Raw genomic sequence first — 20,433 nt, forward strand, 5'->3', positions numbered from 1 at the left:
GCAACGAAGATGGTGAAGGGCATTGAGGGGAAGCCGTATGAGGAGCAGCTGAGGGCACTTGGTCTGTTCAGCCTGGAAGAGACTGAAGGGAGACCTCATTGCAGTGACAACTTCCTTGGGGGAAGAGGAGGGGCAGGCACTAATCTCTTTTCTGTGCTGACCAGTGACAGGAACTGAGGGAATGACCTAAAGTTGTGTCAGGAGAGGTTTAGGTTGGATATTAGGAAAAGGTTCTTCACCCACAGGGTGGTTGGGCACTGGAACAGGCTCCCCAGGGAAGTGGTTACAGCACCAAGCCTGACAGAGTCCAAGAAGCATTTGGAAGGTATTCTGGGGCTCATGGTGGGACTCTTGGGGATGGTCCTGTGCAAAGCCAGGAGTTGGACATGATGATCATTGTGGGTCCTTTCCAACTCGACATATTCTGTGATTCTGTAATGAACACTTCCATGCTAGGATAGAAACATGGCAGTTATTATATCAAGGCTGATATATGTCTTTTTCTCATTTTGAGATTAAAAAACTTGACCTTGTGCTTAAATTAGAGGTGATATGAGCAAGCTACAGGTGATGGCATCTAGAAATCACCTGAAATCTGGTGAAAGCCTGCAGTCATGCACAAAGATATTACTGTAACAGTTCAAAGAATGAAGCACCAAGCTCCTATCCTTAGAAAAGTATAATCATTTTACCAACATGGTCAATTTTCTTCCACTATGTCTCATTCCCACCCCCAATATTTTATAGCAAAGCAGTCCAACAAGTGATAATTCTTGGAAATGAGAATTCTCTGTGCTCCATCCACTGACTTATTTGATAAGAATTGTATTCAGCTACATCCAGCTCATACAGCAGTGCTTGCCTAAGGCACTCTCTACTATGTGTTGCAAGTGGAAATGTCAGGATGTTTAGCATATGCTCTTCAGGGACACTGAGATCTTTCCTGGAGCACTGTCGAGGTTAATATTATTAATGGAGATATCTGTAGTGGAAACAATCTTCCAAATGCTTTGAATATTGAGTATATTAAAAAAAGAAAATAAAACATACTGAAACACCTTAGAAACTTGCGAGGCAAATAGTAGCTCAAGGCAACAACATTTCTTATTTTCCAAGGATTCTTCAATGAATATGCAGATTTCTTTTGCATATCTGCTCTAAAGACAAAGCCCATTTTATTATTTGAAAAGCATTTATGTATCAGTCCAAGCTGTCTGAATTGAATTGAGCAATTTTAGCAAAACTTCTTTACCGTCTATCATTCATCTGAGCAATTCTGGACAGATTGTGCAATAATTGTTAAAAAGAGTGAAAAAAATACAAAAAGGCTTGTTTGTGTATTATTTTTGGACAGTTGTCTGGCATTGTTTGACAAATAGCATATTGAACACATTAACAGCTAAGCAGGAAAGGACCTTGATTGAAACCATATACTGAATATTTTTCAGCACAGGACTTACATTGTGAGATTAATTAACAGTTTTTTACTAATGCTCCTCTCTCCCAACGAAACATGAATGGTAAGTACCATGTAGGTGGAAAGCTAATAACCAGCCTAACAAGATGTTTGAATGCTAGAAAGGAGTCTGTATGATCTCATCTGTCTCCACAGATGCTGCAGAGAGGACAGTAGTAGGCAGTTGGCCTAGATGATTGTTGTGGATCTCTTCCAACTGGAACATTCTATTCTATTCTGTTGTGTTCTGACATGCATTTTTGCAAGAAGATCTATTCGAACTCAACAGAGGTGTGGTGAATCCTGGAGTATGGTGTGGGAATTTCCTTCCCATTAATAAATAAGCAAATATAGAATAGCTTCAATTAGAGGCCCAGCTTTCTAGAGTCTATAATTATGGAAAATAAATCCCAACCATTACTGTTAGCAGTTCTTAGCCATCCCTTTCCAAAGCTTGTGCTGAAGGCTTAGTCTTGCTATAAAGTACTGAGAGCCTTTTTTTGTAGAGCTTTCAAAATGCCATGGTCAGAAGGGCTGGATGTCTTCTATAGGTGCTTAAATGGTGTCTTATTCTCTGTGTTTTGGCTGTTAAATTGCAGTCATGTTTATGGAAGCAAACTTACCATGGCAAAACTTGATGCTACCACATTCCTGACTAGAAAAGAACTTAATTTCATTTTATCTCCTAATAAGGAGTCCTTTTTGTGTTCCTGTTCACTCGAATGGCTCTCTGTAGACAGTGTTGACTTTCATACAACCTGGAGAACGATTATAATTTCTGGCGCTTCTGCTTCTCTTTCAAATCTGGTTGAAACTGGTCAGTGGATCCAGAAGTTCTTGATGAGCAGTGACAGATGGATGAACAGACGATTAAGCAGACAGATAGACAGCAGGAACACATAAGACTCATTTCATTAGGAAACTGGACTGAAAACAGAAGTAGCAGTGGGTACTTGGATATTATTCATATTTTGGTCACCAATTAAAAAAATGTCATGTTTTTGAAACCATTTCAAAGCTTGTAGATGACATCCTTAGTTTAAAAAGCAAAGAAAAAAACAAAGGAATGTTGCTGAGACTTTTTTCAGCTCCTTTCTTTGGTCAGAATGATACATTTTTTATATTTTGGACTGTATTTTTAACCTTTAAAGCCAGATTCAGCTTGGACAGCCCTGGAAATTTCAATGGAGGATTAATGTGTGTCATTAAGCAAAGAAATATGGTCTAGTAGTTTTCAATAGCAACAAATGCTTGCTATGGTACTTCTCTGACCAACTTATTTATCACTTACTGTAAAGCCTTTGGGCTGCTCCTTTCCTAAATACATGAAATACACATTCAGGAAAGCTGTGAGTGAATTGTTGTGATTTGAGCTGACTGCTACATTTCTGCAGCAAAGGGCATTCTTGTTCCTAAACATTTTCCTTCCAAGTTGATCCAGAAGAAAACTAAAAGGAAAACCCCTTCCTCCATTTACTATTTATTTATTTACTTATATTTACTATATACTGTAGGAGGTTATTTGCAATAAGCAAATTGATCCAAATCACCATGTAGTCTGACTGTCAGTTATCTGTTAGCAGGGAGGGATTTGGTAGGTGCAGACAGAGAGGGCAAAAAGCAGGAATGCTCTTTTGGGTGGGTGATATACATAAATCTACACTCAGAAAAAGCAAACCTCCAAGAAGAAAAGCATAAGGAGAAAAACAGGTGGTTAAATCTGAAGATTTCTTTTCAATGGTACTCTCAGCAGAACAGAAAACTCCAGATATTCACAGCCCAGTGACTCCTTTGAACTGCAGTAGCCCTAGAAGGTCATGGAAAAAGTTGGTCTTGGTCTTCCCTGTGTAAGAATATATTGAAATGCATTAAGAAATATGGCCCCTTTCTCAGCTGTCAAAACAGGGACCCTAGGGCAGAACTGTTACCCTGTACCTGCCTTCCTATGGGCATGCTGCTCTTCTGCAGGTGAATCAGGAGTGATCAGGCTTTGTGGCCCAGCAGCAGCAGTCACTGCTGGCTCTTCTGTCTCAAAGCAGGGCACTGTCCCAATACACGACGTGGAACACCAAGTGGCACACATACAAGGTGGGGTTTACAAAAGCTCTTACCACTAAACTGCTTCTGCTCCCTTTGAAGTGGGTTCTCACACCTCTGAACTGCTCAGTAGGGCCAATGGAGAAAGTTTAAAAAATTCTATTCAATGAATATGAGAAACATAACAGAAGCAAGGACCAGGAACATCACGGATAGCCTCTGTCCACTTTCTCTGCTTTCCAGTTTTCCAGTTTAATTTACCAGTTGATGCTGCCTAACAGGTTGCAAAAATCTGCCTTCTCAAGCACTCATGAGAGAGCCTGCAAATTTCTCAAAGCACTTGCATAACATATCCAAGACCAGAGAGGTCTGCTTTGGAACAGTGCCTTAAGGTCAAGTTATCCCACTGAAACACCTATTAGTATAAGGAGAATGGAAAAAAAAAAAAAAAAAAAGAAAAATGAGCAAGCCAACAGCACTAGCACAGTCCTGGAAAATATGAAGTCATAAGTAGAGTTCAGCCAGAGCAGACTCCCATTAAATTTTGTTTAAGAGCCAAGTTCCACCCTGAGATATGTGTGAGCTGCATTTTATTTCAGGGTGAACTATGCTGTGCTTCATGCCACAGCAAGGCTTGGACACAAGTATGCATCTGTTACAAGACAGAGAAGTAAAGCCTACTTCTCTTTTGCATTTTTTGGTTCCATCTGTGTAGATGGAATAGAAAACTTAAAGAAGTGAATAAAACAGCCCACAGTTTTACAGGGTTTCTCTGTAAAATTTAATTCCTTCTTCCAGAAGACCTGAATGCCTGTGTTTCTAACTCTACTAGGCTATTTCTATAAGACATGGTAGTCTTTCCCTCTGCCCCTGCCACTCCCATGAGTGTTAAACACACAGGCAGAAGCTCTAAGACTTGTCTTTCTAGCTTCTGTGCTCTTGAGAGTCCCTTTAGGAGACAGTCAGCAAGAAATGCTCCCTAGGAGATGCATATGCTTTGTGAAGAAGGGACATTTAGAGCCATCTGGCTTTATCTCCTTAAAGCCTTCCACTGGACATTTTTGCCTGACAGGTAGGAGCTCTGCTACCTGTGAAGGGAAGAAGGAGTGGCAGTGACATTCCCTATCCTGACTGCATTCCCAGACAGGGGTTAGGCTTGCCGGCACCCTTATGCTGTGCTGAGTTGCATAGCTGGCTTCAGGCAACAGCATTTACCATTGCTGGAGTGGGCAGTGGCTGCACAGGTGGATGTTGGAAGGGACAAAATGATAAAGTCACGGTTACACTCCTGGAGGCACTGGGATTACCTGGGGAAATTGGGCAGTGGAGTGCCCTGCTCCCTGCTGCCAGCTGTGCGCTCAATAATGCTGAGCTCTGAAGGTTGCATTCCTTCAACTACAATTCAAAAGAGCTCATTCAAGAAGAGGGGAAGGCAAAACTCAGTCCTGCCAAGCATCGAGCCTGGATGTGAGCAGGAGGTTAAAGTATTTCATATGAGAAACTCTGGTAAATGCAAAAGCTTTTATACCCCAAGGCAACCCTTTAAACACTGAATTACCAGTTCTGGCTCAAGAATTTCCCATTCCTCAGATCCCTTGATGGTTGCCCTGTGCTTAACTCTCCATTAAGCATCTGCTACTGGCTCTAATGGGTAAGATTGACCAATGGCTCCATGCTTTGTACTGCACTTTCATGGACAGAGATGAAGAAGATTTTAAGTCCTAGTTAGTCAAGAAAATCCAACCATCAGGATCAAGCCCATGTTGGCAATCACTTGTCATGGATTCTGTAGCAGATGGGAAGAGGTGGCAGGACCCCTTGAAAAGTCTCTTCTCCTTATAAATGGTGTAACCTAACAGACAGCTGGTGAGGGTTAGGGAAGACACACAGGCAGCTGTGGTTATGCTACAACATCCCTTCATTGTGCAATGGCAGTGAAACAAAGGATGGGAAAAATCGGCACCAAATCCCATTACTTAGAAGATGAACTGGAAATATTTCAGCAAGGATGGGGAATGGAAATGACAGATATGTGTGGCCATGGGAGTCTGGAGAGACATATGGCCCTTGACCACAGCTGGCATGCCATGGCTTTGCACCTGTCAAGGGACTGAGTTTGAATTTCTTGCTATATCTCCCCTCATCCAGGATATGTTTAGTGGGAGCCTGAAGGAGGGGCAGGGGAGCAGGAGGAAATTATCCTCTTAGGGATATGGATGCTCATGTCCACAGACAGCAAGCTGTTACCTTGAAGTGCCAAACAGTGGAAAATAAAATCAATTGCAAAGTTGAACACCAGCATTTATAAGTTTTTCCCTGGCAGACTTCCCTCAGCCACCCACAAGTCCCAGACCTTGCTCTGTGCTGCAGGCAGCTGGGCATGATGGGGAAGGGTTGATCCCTTAGGGCTTGAGAGCTTCTTCTCAGGTGAGAGCTGTGAAGGAAATCACTTAGGTGGAAAATGGCATGTGCTACATGTTCCAGTTTCCAAGCCTCTTTTTCTCATTCAAGGGGGAAAATACACCCCTCTTCTCTGGAATAAATCATAGTTTTTAATTACAGAACCTCTGCTTCCCTCTCCCCACCGATGACTGCTGCAGTTTCGCATCTAACAAAAATAGGCATCCAGACCTCCAAAGAGAGTAGCTTATATTACTCTCTCTGGCCATTTCCAGAAGCTGCCAGGCCCTGCAGAGCCCTGGGGCTGCACCATGTTTGAGAGGGAGGGAGATTTACTCAGCTATTCAGTACTCAGGTCACTTAAAAACAGCACCGTGGAAGCAGCAATGTGGAAATTGTGCTCCCATCTGCTCTGCTACTAGCCTCTAGAGAAAACAGGACACAGGATATGCTTCCTGTCTGGGGAAGGCTTGTAGCAGCCCGGGAAAGAAGGCATGACCTTTCCCTTAAAGGAAATGCAAGTAATGGAGAGAAGTAGGGAGGAGAAACCTAGGCAGCATTTTTTTTTTTCCTTAAAAATAGTGTCATGCAGTCATACCTCCTCTTGCTTTCTCCCTGTGCTCAAAGCTGATCTTTACTTATTTAGCAATGACACATTTTAAACAGTTACATCCCTTTCTGCCACCCCATTGTTGCTGCAGTCATAAACCTTCTGACACAAGTCAGATGCTGTTGAAATGAAAGGTTTCATTCATCGCAAGCAAAGGAAATCAGAGGAGGTACTGCGAGAGCAGAAGGGCTCAGCTCATGCTGTTTCCAGCTCACAAATGGTTATGTCTCCAGGAAGCAGAGATTAAGCATCTCACACAGAATGTGGGAGGAGGAAGAAGAGTCTTTGTCTGAGATTCACAGATTTTAATGGGTTCCAGAAGGGGAAATCTTTTACCAAGGAGCAACAGCAAAGTTCAGAGAAATGCAAAAGCATTTATCTCTCTAGTTGTGTTCCTGCCTGTCAAAAGCAGGAGGGGTGATTTACTTCTCCTTGGTACAAGGAGTCCCTTATGGATCATTAATCCTCGGGGAGAATGAGCTCAGGAGCCAGAGACATCTCTTCTTAATGTGCAAGAATCTTGAGTCAGCAAGAAATATTCTTCTTTGGGAGCATATAGGGAGCATAGTTTTTCTCTATTTTCTCCCCACTACCCCCTGTTTTCAATAGTATTATCTACAAGACCTGTAGTTATCAGATATATTACTTTGCCTTCATTAAAATCTGTGGTGATAGTAGATGTGGCTGCTGTGAGCTAAACCAAGCAGAGTAATATTAAAAAATTAAGATCTGAAATCTGATACAAAGTCCAATAAAATCAATATGAACAGTCTCAAGGTCCAAGGTACAAGTATCTCAACAGCACTGATTTTGGCAATACAATGGTAACTTGCAGTAAGTAAGGCATTTCTTGAGATGCTCTGCAGAAATAGGAGGAGACAGAAATGGTCGACTATTTGTTTACATGCCAGGACCTCAGGTGATCTCAGGTGATGAAGCTTTCTGTTTACAGCTAGAGCTGATCAGAAAACATGCACCAAAGCTTATGGTAGAAAAGGGGTTAGATCTGGTGGATATCTCTTGTTAATATGTTCTCATTTCCTTAGGAGTAATAAAAAGAAAAATAGTCTCATTTTGTCCCATTTTTATTCTGTGGAAACACTTGAAAATATTTCCATAATTTCTCAGTTGCTAAGTGAGGAGCATTAAAGTCTAGCTATATATATATTCACAATATGTAGTCATTTAGAAAGTGCCACTATTCTGTAGTGGATGGCATTTTATACTCTGTACCTCGGCAAAAAAAAGTGCAGCAGAGAATTACATTTCTGTATTCAAATCTCCCAAGAAGCACTCACTCCATGCTTAGATTTGCCAGGTTCCACATAAGTCTGGTAAATCCACATCCTTATCGCTGTAAATGACTTACAAGATCAGAAATGTGTCTAAAAAGGAAAACCCAAAGCTGGCTGGTGTCCTTGGGTTTTATGCTCTCCTGTGTGCCTGCATGTGCACACAGCATCCTTTATTTTGGCTCTTTGTAGCACAGTTAGGCTTTGACAATTTGAAAAGTATGAAGATTAGAACAATCATGCTTACATGTATTACCACCTACTACTTCATTTCTTCCATGGTGCTTAAATGCTCAGGCGTGTGGCTTTGAAACACATTGCCTTTAATGCACTTAAAAAACTCTGCTGGATTTCCAGCTTGCTTTGATCTCCACAGTCTAGAGACTATCTCAGAGAATACAAGTAAATATATTTAGGGGGAAAATATCTTCAAGGAGAAAACCCTAAAGTCCTTCCACCTTGATATGCATTTCCAGTTGATGTGATACTTAAGATTGTTTTTTACATTTTATCTTTATGCTTCAGGAGGCCTAAATCTGTGTCCAGAATCAGCAACTTGATAAGGTAACTTTGGAGGATAGATGAGGTCAGTGCCCCTAATGATGAGCACTTAAGTGTCAAATAATGGTTTGGTGATTTTTGTTTAAAAAAGAGATGGAAGGAGAGACGAATTCTGTTCTGAGAAATTTACAGACTAAACAAAGAAAAAGGATACATTTTTGCAATGAAGAAGACTATTTTGTCAAGAGGGAACGGGAAGAATGTGAGAGGAAGGCTGGTAAGAGCTTGCTATTAATCATGAGTAGCAAGGAGACAGCTGGAGAGCTGGAAACAGAGGAAAGACTCAGCTAAGGCTCAAGGCCATGAGGAAAACAACTTCTTTCTGGGACTATACAACAGCATCTTTTCCATCTCTTGCCACGCCAAGTCACCATGCATCACCATGCCTTTGTGGTAATGGTTTGGACTTGAAGAAATCTCAGTTGTCCTCCAGGACAGCAAGTCGATATGAGGTCTGGATTCTTGGGTCAGGGTGTGAGATGATTAACTTGAGAAAGAGAGAGCATTAGCTGGGGAGATATGGTGAGGTGCATGGGCAAGTAAGCAGCATAGCAGAGGTGCCTTGAGGAACCAGATCCATACAGATCTACAAAAGGGGAGATATAAGGTGATTTTTTCAGTTTTTTGAGGATGATCAAGGGTCCAGTCACTAGCCATTTTTTGAGCTCTAGGTATGGAAGAGAAGACAACTTTCAGTGGGAGATGGTAAAGTGCCAAAGGCAATCAGCAAGGTTTCTGAAGAATTGGTTTCTTCCCATCAGGTGGACACAACCTTCATGAGAAGGACCTACAAACCATCCTTTGAATCATATAATCATAGAATGGGTTGGGTTGGAAGGGACTTTAAAGATTATCTGCTTCCAACCATACGCTCATGGTCAGTGAAATCTTCTACTAGACCATGTTGCTCAAAGCCCCATCCAACCTGGCCTTCTCCTCCCTGAGCTGGTGGTGTTCTTAGCTGTGTTGATGTTAGCAGAAGCTATTCACTGCACTCTTCTTCGTGACTGGAGCAGGGATAGAGGGTGAGTAATAGGAAAAGCAATAGTGTGCAGAGCACACTGAGTAGTTTTGAAAAAGTGAAAACCCCCATGATTTCCCCTTTTCCCAAAGCAAAGGGGAAGCTGGAACTTAGTGCTCAGTGGCAGTTCATTTTTCCTGGTGTACTCAGCACCTCATGCAGAGTCTTCTGTAGAGATGCAGCCTAATCCTGTATATGGCCCTGTTTCCACTAAAGGCTTAATTGCCATTAGTAACTGGTAGTATAAGCTTCTCTAAACTAAAAATAGTCCCTGTGAATTCAGTGAGGGGAAAACTGGATTTTTAGGCAACAGACTCCAAAAATTAAAGTCTCCGGACATAATTATGGAAATTCAAGAGAGACAGACAATAATCGACTCTTTCAATTGTGTGATCCAGAATGTAAGAAGCATGTCCCAGGTTGTAAATAAAAATTCCTGTGTGATGACAGGAAAGATCTGGAGTGGGGAAGTGTTGTTTCTTAGCAAATTGTGAAGATGAGAGAGCAAAGATAAATTACTAGAGAAGATAAGAAGGAGAGGGAGTGGAAGAGGGGACAACTCCCAAAGGAAACAAAGCCTCAGCCCAGAGGGTAACAGGGAAAAATTTATGTCTTCCTGGCCTGTTCTTTTCTTCCTTCCCACTGGCAGGATTATGGAGGGTCCTTGAAAGAAGGGAGGACATTTAACAACTGGGAGCTGTATGTCCTATGTTCAGATATGAGCATTTACCCATGAGCTAAGAAAGGGACAGACAGGAAGGAATAGGAAGTGCAGAGGATATCTGAACTAGACAAAATGAAAGAGAAGGTGTGAGAGAAGTCACAGATACATGAAGGATTTAATTTTCTGCTTTCTTTATTGGATAGGGAGGGGATTGTGTTCAGGACACTTGAATGAACCATTGATGGAACAACCTCAGCTAGATCATGAGTGCTGGTTATAAAAGCTTCAGGAAATAACAGATGACTGAAAAAGTAATTTCATAATAAATTGCCAAATTTCTAGCCCTGACACACATTAAGAAAATCTTGAAAGCAGAATTCAACAATACATCCCAGGAGATAGAAATAAAATATAAAAATCCAGTGTCTCACTTTAAACATCAAATTTTTTGAAAATGTACACATTTCCTGAATGCTTGCATTACTACATTTTCATGGTAACTCTTCACAATCCACTAGAAATATTTTTTTCCCTCTACTCATTCATACATGTAACTCTTTAATCACCTGTGTTTAAGTGATTTGCTGGCTATTTGTTTTACATAAGGATTATTTAGTTTACCTAAAGTCAGCCATAGAGAGCTGCTTCTTCATCCCTTTTTAAATGACTGGCATTTTTGAAGCATCCAGTTAGCAGACTAGAAGCATCTTGCTTTTTTTTTAATTAAGAATTTTTTTTTCAAAGAAAACAAGCTTATTTTTTTTGTGTACAAAGAAGTTTGTCTACCAAAAAAAAAAAAAAAAAGTTAAACTGGAGTAACAATTCTGTGAAAGCTATTCCAGTATAAGTTCATTTTCTCATAACTGTTTGAGGTGGACACAGAATTATGTAATATGATTGAAATGATTCTTGAATAAGTATTCTGTTTCCGAAGGAGGGTAGTTGTTCTTTAAAGAATAAGTTTTATTTCAGTATGAATATACTAATATGACCAGTGTTTCTAGAAAACTGTCCTGAAGATGCAGCTAACAAATTCTCCCAGCACAGATGAGCTACAAGTGGAACACAAATCTGACCAAATCTCCTGCCTGCTTAAGGTTTAAACATGAACCATTCACTGCCTGAAGAACAGTGCAGACTTGGTCTTTACTAATCTGTAAAATGGGTTCTTCCTTTTTAAATAGCCTGATCGTATGGAACATCTACTTCCTCCTTGTTGCTTAAGTAAATTTCATTGTATTTCTCTGGAAATTTTTTTGTATGTGAACATGGGTCCTGTAATAGTCTACTCAATGGATTCAGGCAAATCCTGTAGGTGCTTAGATTCAAAACACAGAGTGATTCACTGTCTATATCACCATGAGCTGCCAGGCTTTTTCTGTATATTCATATGCTCAGCAGAGACACCTGAATCTGACATCTGCAAGGGATAGTCTGTATAAGTTCAATGTTTTACTATATCATATAAAAAAGATATTTTATAATGTTTTCCAACTTTTTTCCTATATCTCTAATCATCCTCTTGCTTCTTTTCTTGTTAATGAATTTATTCCTCTGCTAAGCCTTCAAAATTATATTAATTTTTTCTGCTGCATTTAAAGATATCTATCATCTGAAAAGGGAAACATGAGCTTGTGAGTATTGCTGGATATGGTCAGGGAAATAAAATGCTCCACACCCAGAAGTCTGACTAGTTAAAAGCCATATAAGTAGTGGAAAGGGTGGTGTATATACAAATATATGTCTGTATATGTATGCATACAAATATACAGTATATTATATATACATACACTCTGTGTGTTTATATATGTGCATATATATAGAAGTCAAACTCTTTTTCTTGGTTTGGTGTTAGTAAAACAGTCTCTGCAATTCTAAATATCTACAAATACATAAGGTCTTGATGTCTGATTCTGCATTGCTGTGACCTTGTCACACATGCTCTTTATTGTGTGGACTGCCTCATAAAACTAGATATTTTAAACATGCAGTTCCCAGTAAAATAGGCATTTATCACTCATGATAACATGGAACTGTCTCAGGGTGTGTTTGAAAGCCCCCCTGCAACTTACTGATAAAAAGCTTAACTCCATTTCAGGGCTTATCTGAAGAAGAAAGAGGTAGACCTTCATGAAATAACTGAATTTGTTTTTTTCTCTTAAGATGAAAAAGAGAGGCAGAGGAAAGGGGGAAAAAAATCGCTTTAAAACTCCAATGCAGCAGAACAAGTTTAACCCATTGAGATTTTAAGTGAAGTTTTCTGCTTCATCAGGAAGACTCCTGCGGTGAAACATATGTCAGAAGAGAAGCAGATATGAGAAACTGGTCTCCTTTGCATATGAGATGATTAATTAAGAGGAAAATCACTTAGCCAGATGTCTCATTGGTGAAACTACACGTGCAAGGTACATTTGCAGTAAGGGAGCAGCATAGCACAGACAGTGCATTTGATTTCCATGCTAACATAGCAGAGATAGGAATCTGGTGTGAATTAGATCATGCTGACTCTTGGAGAAACAGAGGACTACAGACCTTATTTCAGCTACAAATTATGAGCTGCATGTCTGCTGTTATAATGCTGCATTATAATGCTGCTGTTATAATGCTGCAAGTAACTATCGTTACTTGATGCAGTTGAGTTATTGGTTATGAATAAATTATCCGGAGAAGACAGTCCTTTTCTCTATCCACATTCATAACTTGTTGGCAAACCAAACCTGATTTCTCCAAGTGCCACTTTTCTTCATTCACCAAGTAGTTTTTCAGAATGCTTAGAAGCTGGTGAATTTTTCATCAACTCATTACCGGGGTAACACTTTCAAGTTTGCTTGTCTTAGGAATTTAAGTCTTTCAGAACTAAATAAAACACAATCTGTCTGCTGTCTGAATACTTGCCCACCTAAGGTGTTCATATATTCTCGTCACTGTGGCACCTTGGCGTCCCCCAATTTTTCATGCATTTTCTATCACTTGTATTTGAAGTAAAAGATGGTAAAAAAAAGATCCTGCTTATGCTAAATGCTGTTTTTAAAAGTTTTCTGCTCTTTCTGTGGGAAACAAGTAGGCCAGTTGCTAAATGACTTCTGAACTATGGTTTTTTTTCCTAAGCATGCATTACAAAATTAGGGAGCGGGAAGTAAAGATCTGTCACCCCAGTAGATCTACTGGAATCAAATCAACTTCTACCTCCTGGCTGCTATAAATTCCTTCCCATAGCTAAAGCTGCCTCACCAGCAGTGTCCATGGAAAGCAGTCATTTCTCTGCTACCTGTAATCTCTCCTCTTTATGTAGTCTACCAGCCTTTTGAAGAAGAGGTGCCTGTAGAGTACGTAGTACAATCAGATCCCTCTGTTGGCTTGAATTTCTCTATGCTATAGGAATACTAATCCCCCTCCAACAATAGAGACAGGCACTCCATAGAGCAGACACACAAACAGACTTTCATTAGAGAATGCAGTCCTGAAAGCCTGTTTTACAAAAGACTTTGCTGATTGGACTTAGTCATTTGAACAGTGATGGATACAGGGTATATTCCACAAGGGCCTAGAAAGAAAGGTGCAGCAGTATCAGCAATGAGATGCAGACACCGCAGAATTCTGTAATATTAATGTGTATTAATATTAATGTAATATTATATGCTTAAGCACATAACATGCCATAACCTGAATCTTTAACATCTGCTGTGTAAATATTTTTCTTTTTTTTTTTTTGTTTTTTTTTTAAATTGATGACCAGAAATGCTGAGAATTGTGTATTTTAAAACAGCAGACTCCTATTTGGGTCAACATTTCCTCTATTCTCTCCATCTCAGCGGTTTGCCAACATTTCTGCAGTTAATTACTGAAATTTCAGGTACATTCTGAGCCTTTCAATTCCCAGACTTTCACATCAACATGTCAGGCAATGAGGGTGTCAGGAGAGCCCTGGGGTATAAAGCCAAATTTTCCTATTCATATGCACAATGGTGGGAAACAAACATAAAAGCAGAGACATTCAATTTACATAAATGCTTGTGGGACATGTTTTGAGACTTCTGTGCTAAGAATGAGAGGTTATTATAGTCTATAGGCTTCCTTGCCTATGAATGCTCACAGATTTAACGGTGAAGACCAAATTTTCATAATCAATAGCCTCTGTTTTTGTTTATTAGTTACTATCACAGGCAAGTGCTTCTGTTGATTAAGGGCACTGAAATCACATCTACTGCCAAGGCGTGAATAACATGATTAAAATCTTATAGGGTTCATTCAAGGCTTTTCACAGGCCCTATGAGAAAGGTAAGTGGTATTGCTCAAGTAACACTTAAAGGACCAGTTTCCAGCCACAAAATATATCTCGTTATGAGTTAAAAATTGGGCAATGCTGTTCTCAGAAACAGAGATTCCCCATTCACAGCCATAAATCACTCTGCCTTTATCAGGGGCCACCTTTGCCAAGTTCTCGGCCTCTCTGGAGGGGACAGCCCACATATGCATGACTCATTTTCCCAGAAGCCCTACTGTTATTGTGGCAGGTAGAGAAGCTTGGCATGATGGAGCCAAGACCTCCTGCTCATAGGACAGGGCAGCACCAGGGTCTGCTCCCCTAAGCAGGGCAGGCCTTGTACTTGGGCTACTGCTGGATGACAGATGGCAATGCAGGTAGAGTGCATATAGCTCAAAAGGTTGGCTTTGCTTCATCCAGTTCCTCAGACTCTTCCTCTGTTTGCAGCTGAGCATGGGCTGAGGACCAGCCTTGCTTCCTGTTTTCCTTTTGGGCCAATTCTTCCACATAGCACAGATCACACTGCTTCGCTATCCACCCAGAAGGAAGACCTTATCTGCTGATAGGTGATGAGAAAGAGAAGCCTCCACAGACTGCACTCCTTAATCGCTAATTCCTTTGACAGCTGGTATTTGGACTATAAGAGGCCTCAGATAAAACATTTCCAGCATGCCGAGTACAGATTAAATCCTGTAAGTTGCAGAGCACCTTCTCCAAGGGGATGAACACCTTTGACCCGTAAAGATGGCTTTACATAGATCACTGACTCCCAAGATAGAACCTTTGACCTAGTGGTGTTTATTGTGTGAGTTCTTCACCTCATTCAAGCTGTCCTGTTGTGTCAAAATAGGATCACTACAGTCTAAAAGGAAGAGTGAAAAGGCTGCCATCTGAACAGAGATTGGCAAACCTATGGAATTTCTCAGGCTTCATAGGAAGTCAGGCAGCTACTGCTTGTACATCTGAGCAGAGGTGGGAGGAAGGAAATGCATCACCAGAAGGCAATGCATTTAAAAGTGATGCATTTAAAAATCAAGAAATTCACATTCTTGTAGTCAGGCTAAGTCCCTTTTAAATCAGAAGAAGAGGGAAAAAAAGAAGAAGAAAAACAAGGAGGAGGAGAAGAAAAAGAGGAAGAAGACAACAACAAAGAAGGAAAAAAAAAAGAAACTGAAGATATATTCATGGCATAATATTATATTGAATCTGAGCCAATAAAATTCAAGCCCAACTCAATTTTTTGGCTTTAACTTCTTTTCTTAGGTATTCTATTTTATTCTAGCCACACACAAATGTCCATTAACAATGAACAGTGGAGTAAATATACACCCACTGCCCAACATCAGCAGGCTGAACCACTGTCTCCCCTGACTCTGTTCTGTATACAGACAGGCTGGTGGGATATCTAAGCTGGGCATGGGAAGTGCCCAAGGTTAGATGGTGTGACCTCCACATGTAAAGGCAGAATACATTTGCAGAGTTCACAGAGTTGAATTTTTTAAATCTGAAACAGTAGCCTGCTCCCACCTGGATTGCCAGGATCATGCTGTATTTATAGAAGGAATAAAAATTCCTTATCAGCCATGAGTGAATACAAGGAGATAAGCAAAGGACATGAGCTTTTTGGTAACTTAACACTGTTCAGTTTACATCAGTAGGCAGGTGCTCTGTGGTCTCACCTGCAGGTACTCAGCAAAGAATTATGTTCAATATAGTCAAAGGTTTTTGCTGATATTTTATGCATTTTCACACCCATCCCAAAGATTTTCACTGTGGCTATGAAGCAAATTTTGTTTTCCCACTTTGCCTCTCTGGCAAACATCTGCTGTCCACGCTGTGCAGTGCCTTTCAATACAATGAACTTTCAATGTTTTTTTCTTGAAAAAAACTACAAGAATTATACTAGGAAATAAGATCCTTTTCCTAAAGACCTTCCCTCAAAACCTCAACCATTATTAAAACAAAGCTTGAATTACATAGGAATATGGTACTATCAGACTTTCCTCTAATTTAAGTTTGTTCTTAAATTCTAAATTTGACCCATGTAGTTTGAACAGCAACAAAAAAAAGAATAACCAAAGACAGACTGAAACAAAATACAGGGACCTTCTGCTGAATCAGTAGGGGAAATGATGAGGGCAAATAAAGAATATATTGTCACTATTTTTCATACAGAATACTTCTTCTAACTGTATTGCAAGCCATTTATTTTCCCAGACAATCATATGATTTAAAATAGTTCAAGCTGAGAATTCCTGACTAGATTTTGGAAAAAACAAGAAAACCTGATGTATCAGCCTTTTTTCATTATGAACAGACAAAAGGCCCCATGGGGCACTAACTTCTCATCCAGATCCCCCCTAGGGCCTTCTGTGGCGTCCTGTGACAACCTGGGTCTGTCAGAGAAGTGATTTGTAATGCATTCAGGACTACAGAGCTGGCCCCGGATATGTCACTTGGACAAGCCTGTCACTAAAGACTCAAAATGGGATCTGGACCCTTGCTGATATTTCACAATCTGCAAGATGCACATCCATGAGTCATGACCACCATCCTGGACACACTTGGAGAGCACCAATGGCAGTAATTTACTCAAGCTTTTCCTAACCCAAATCCTCAGAATCCTGAATTAGCCTGCACGTTTCTTTCCTATCAATAACAGAAAACAAGCTATAATATTCTAAACTGTGGAGTGAAATAGAATAAAATATAATGGTAGAATTTAATCTTTCTTGTCAGTTAGAACTTGCAAAAAGGACTGAAAAGTGTACACCAAATGCTGTAAATAGAAATTGCTGGTTGGTATTCCAGAGATTCCGCTTACTGTGTCTTTTCTGCTGGATCAGCCTGCCTCATTCAGAGCTTGGGAAATATTTTCAGTGTCTACAGCCATACAAAACAAATATCCTTACAGCAATATCTGGATCAAACCCTGAATTGCAGGCTGCTCCGGGCAATGCTGTCTGTACTTTCTGCCTTCATGACCAGTAGCACTGTATGATAAACAATTCTGCTATTGGCAGTTTATTTATTAAAAAGAAAGCAAAAACACTGTCTTGAATTTAAATGGGAAAGATCACACTAAAACCATGGAAAAAATATGGATATATTGCAGCACCAAAACCTCAGAGTTTTCTCAGCTTATCTAATGATAATCCACCTCCTTTCCCTCCACTTTCTTTTTAACACTGTACCAAAATGAACACTACCATTCTGCAGCTGAGCCTCTGTGTTCACTTGACTGTTCAGGCCAAATTCTCTCCTTTAAAATTTACTGAAATATATGGAGTTATGCAAACAGATGACTTGCCCTCCTGTACTCTCTCTTGCTGAGAAACCAGTTTGGTTGTCCGTAAGCCCATGTTTCTAAATTTCCAAGAGCAGAAACACATTGTGGCTTTAAATATAGTCTGTCAGTTTGTGGCTTGCGTCTCATGTTACACACAGACGGCTTGAAACTCTAAATGCAAGTTGGGCAACACCAATAATGTCTCAGAAAAGTGTCAGTATGCTTTCAAAATGCCCTGTATTTTAATTCCTAAAGGGGGGGGGGAAACATTCAAATGAAACTTTTCTAAGCTGGAGTTTAGGCGGAAACGTTACTAACTTTGCTTGGTTCTATTCAGGAGCCAGAGTTTGCAGAGCCTGTTTCAGTTCTTCACTCACACGCGCGCGCACACAAACACAAAGAGTAAAAAAAGAAAACAGTTTTTTCACAGTTGTTTTTTTCTTCAGGGTTAGTCTCAGGCGTTCTCTTTTTTTTTCCCCCATATAAAATGCATTAGACAATCTTTTCCTTAAGCGACAGACTGATAAATCCACTATTATTGTAAGGAAAGGGGGGGGGTAAGGGTACTCACGTGGTTGAGATGTCGCATTGTTTTGGGAACTCATAATTTACGCCTTTGAAAAATGCCTTATTTGTGTTGACAGTCTCTCTTCCCTGCTCAAAACTGACGGCGGGATTGAACAGAACAGCTGGAAGAACCCAGGAAAATGCTTCTCTTGTTCAGGCTCTCCTTGCCTGGCTCCTGACCCCTTTACAACTGGAAAAGGAAACAGCACATGTGTCATTCTCTTTTGCCTGTGTAGCTCACATGAGCGGGGAGGGGCACCCATTTGCAGATAGCAGTAACTGTATTCAAGTTTTGCAAGTTGGATATATTCCACCCCTTTGCTTTTATTAGGCAGCAACCAGTGGAAAGAAAATAATCTTTTCATTCTTAGCCAAATGTAGACACACCTATTGAATGCGCTTCCCAAACTCCTAACCACAGATGTTGATATTATTTCTTTAAGTGCAAAACTTGCTGCTGACTCCCCAAAATGCCTACCATCAGTGGGTAAAATTGAAAATAAGGTTTTCGATTTTCATTGCCCAGCATCATCCTTAGCACTCACAATCTAACTAATTCTGTCCTTTTAACAGGTGAAAATTGAGAATGGCATTTACTGGGTCAGCATATAGCATGAATCTACACTGTGCTCAAAACGAGAGGGAACCTGTGGCTGCAGCACAGGCTGAGACACTGGCAGCTCCATTCCTGGCCCTGACACAGGCTTCTTATGGCACCTTTGGCAAAATATTTAATCTCTACCCCATTTTGCCATCGGTAGAATAATGATGAGACATTTCGTTTCCTCCTAATCTTGGTATATTTATTTAATCTACATGCAGGCAATGTTTATAAATAATTGGTCTGCAGAGGTTAATTTACTCATACTCCACAGCAGGTTTTTCATCCTGGACTAGGCTACCAGCTCCCTTGTTTATATTGGTGCCATTTAAAGCTATCTGTTTGGCTGCCTGCATGCTGTACTGCAGTCAGTGGTATGCAGTTATTGTAAGTGTGCATACGCAGTCAGACTGCAGTTGACATGGACTGCAACTTCTAGATTGTACCAAAATACAGGTAATTTTTAATGTATATGCCTTAGACACTAAGATGAGTACACAAAGTTTCCATTTTCCTGGAGTCTGTGAGTCAGGATGTATTAACAGCCTGCCCGTGATAGCAAAAACACAGTAACCAACTGTATGGACGTGGAAAAAAACAGAGTCATGAAATTCAGACTGAGGCCATCCTGTTTTGCAAAACTGTCACAGGATATTTCTGTGAAATCATCTCAGTGACCTCCTACAAGAAATCAATGCTGCAAACTTGGTCCACAGTATTTATCTAACAGCTATAGCATGGAAAGAACAGTTAGTTATTTACATGCCAATGGCAAATAAAGCTTGTTTGTGAGCATGGACACAGTAAATGGCTTTGGTCAGCATTTCCACACTCTGCGCTTGTGGTAGAGAGTCCTGGAATATTTAGTGATAGACAGAGCAAAGCAAGGCAAAAAACAAAGAGGGGGAAATAATAGGAAAAGCTCCTGACATTGCTGCTCTTGTTTCAACTTCCAGTGCGACATTAATTTACACCAAATAGCTTCTCTGTGAAAATACTGGTGGACAGGTAATTGATTACTGTTTCTTCTGTACTTGAAACACAATCTGCACAGGTAAAATTGGGGCTTTCTGTTCTGGGCATGAGAATTGTTCTCATGCAAAGTTTTTACATTTAAATCTTTCACCATTCTGATCAAGGACAGGTTGAATGGGCTTTGAGCAACTTAGTCTAGTACAAGGTGTCTCTGCCCATGGTAGAGGGGTTGTAATTAGATGGTCTTTAAGGTCAATCCCCAAATCTTCGTTCGTGAAGCCCAGCCATGAAGGTCAACCAAGCTGAACCATTGTATGATGCCTGAGAAACTTCAGAACTGCTGTTGAGAAAAGACTCCTTAGCTGCTGCATATAAACTGAAGGATGGTGGTTGAGATGGCTTTATTATGTTAGAGCTGGTAGTCTAGACCCTTCCCAGGAGCATTGTGGCAATGCATGTATTCAAGAGGGTTGCCTTAAACCGAACCCAATTAACTCCTGGTGCTTAACTCCTTTCCATCTCTGCAACACTTTCTACGTCTGTCTATGTTCTTATTAAAGCTACTCTTCCATCACTAAAATCACTGGAGGAGTTATACCCAAGTTTATATAGGAGGATTCTGGCAGAACCAAGCCCACGTGGGAAAGTCCACTTTAACATCTCGACATCTTCCCTTTTCTTGGGACTTCTTTCTTT

General features: G+C 40.4%; 1 protein-coding gene across 1 annotated transcript in view; it reads right to left on the reverse strand.

The window, feature by feature from the left end:
- GYPC (glycophorin C (Gerbich blood group)) overlaps positions 1 to 18,394 on the reverse strand; it is a 37,172-nt gene extending 18,778 nt beyond the window's left edge. The window contains exon 1 of the mRNA XM_064661317.1: positions 18,166 to 18,394. Coding sequence (XP_064517387.1) covers positions 18,166 to 18,199 — 34 coding nt within the window. The 5' untranslated portion in view covers positions 18,200 to 18,394. The remainder of the gene's footprint in view (positions 1 to 18,165) is intronic.
- Positions 18,395 to 20,433: the final 2,039 nt, after the last annotated feature.

Source organism: Pseudopipra pipra, chromosome 7, assembly GCF_036250125.1.
Source record: "Pseudopipra pipra isolate bDixPip1 chromosome 7, bDixPip1.hap1, whole genome shotgun sequence".
Lineage (NCBI taxonomy): Eukaryota > Metazoa > Chordata > Aves > Passeriformes > Pipridae > Pseudopipra > Pseudopipra pipra.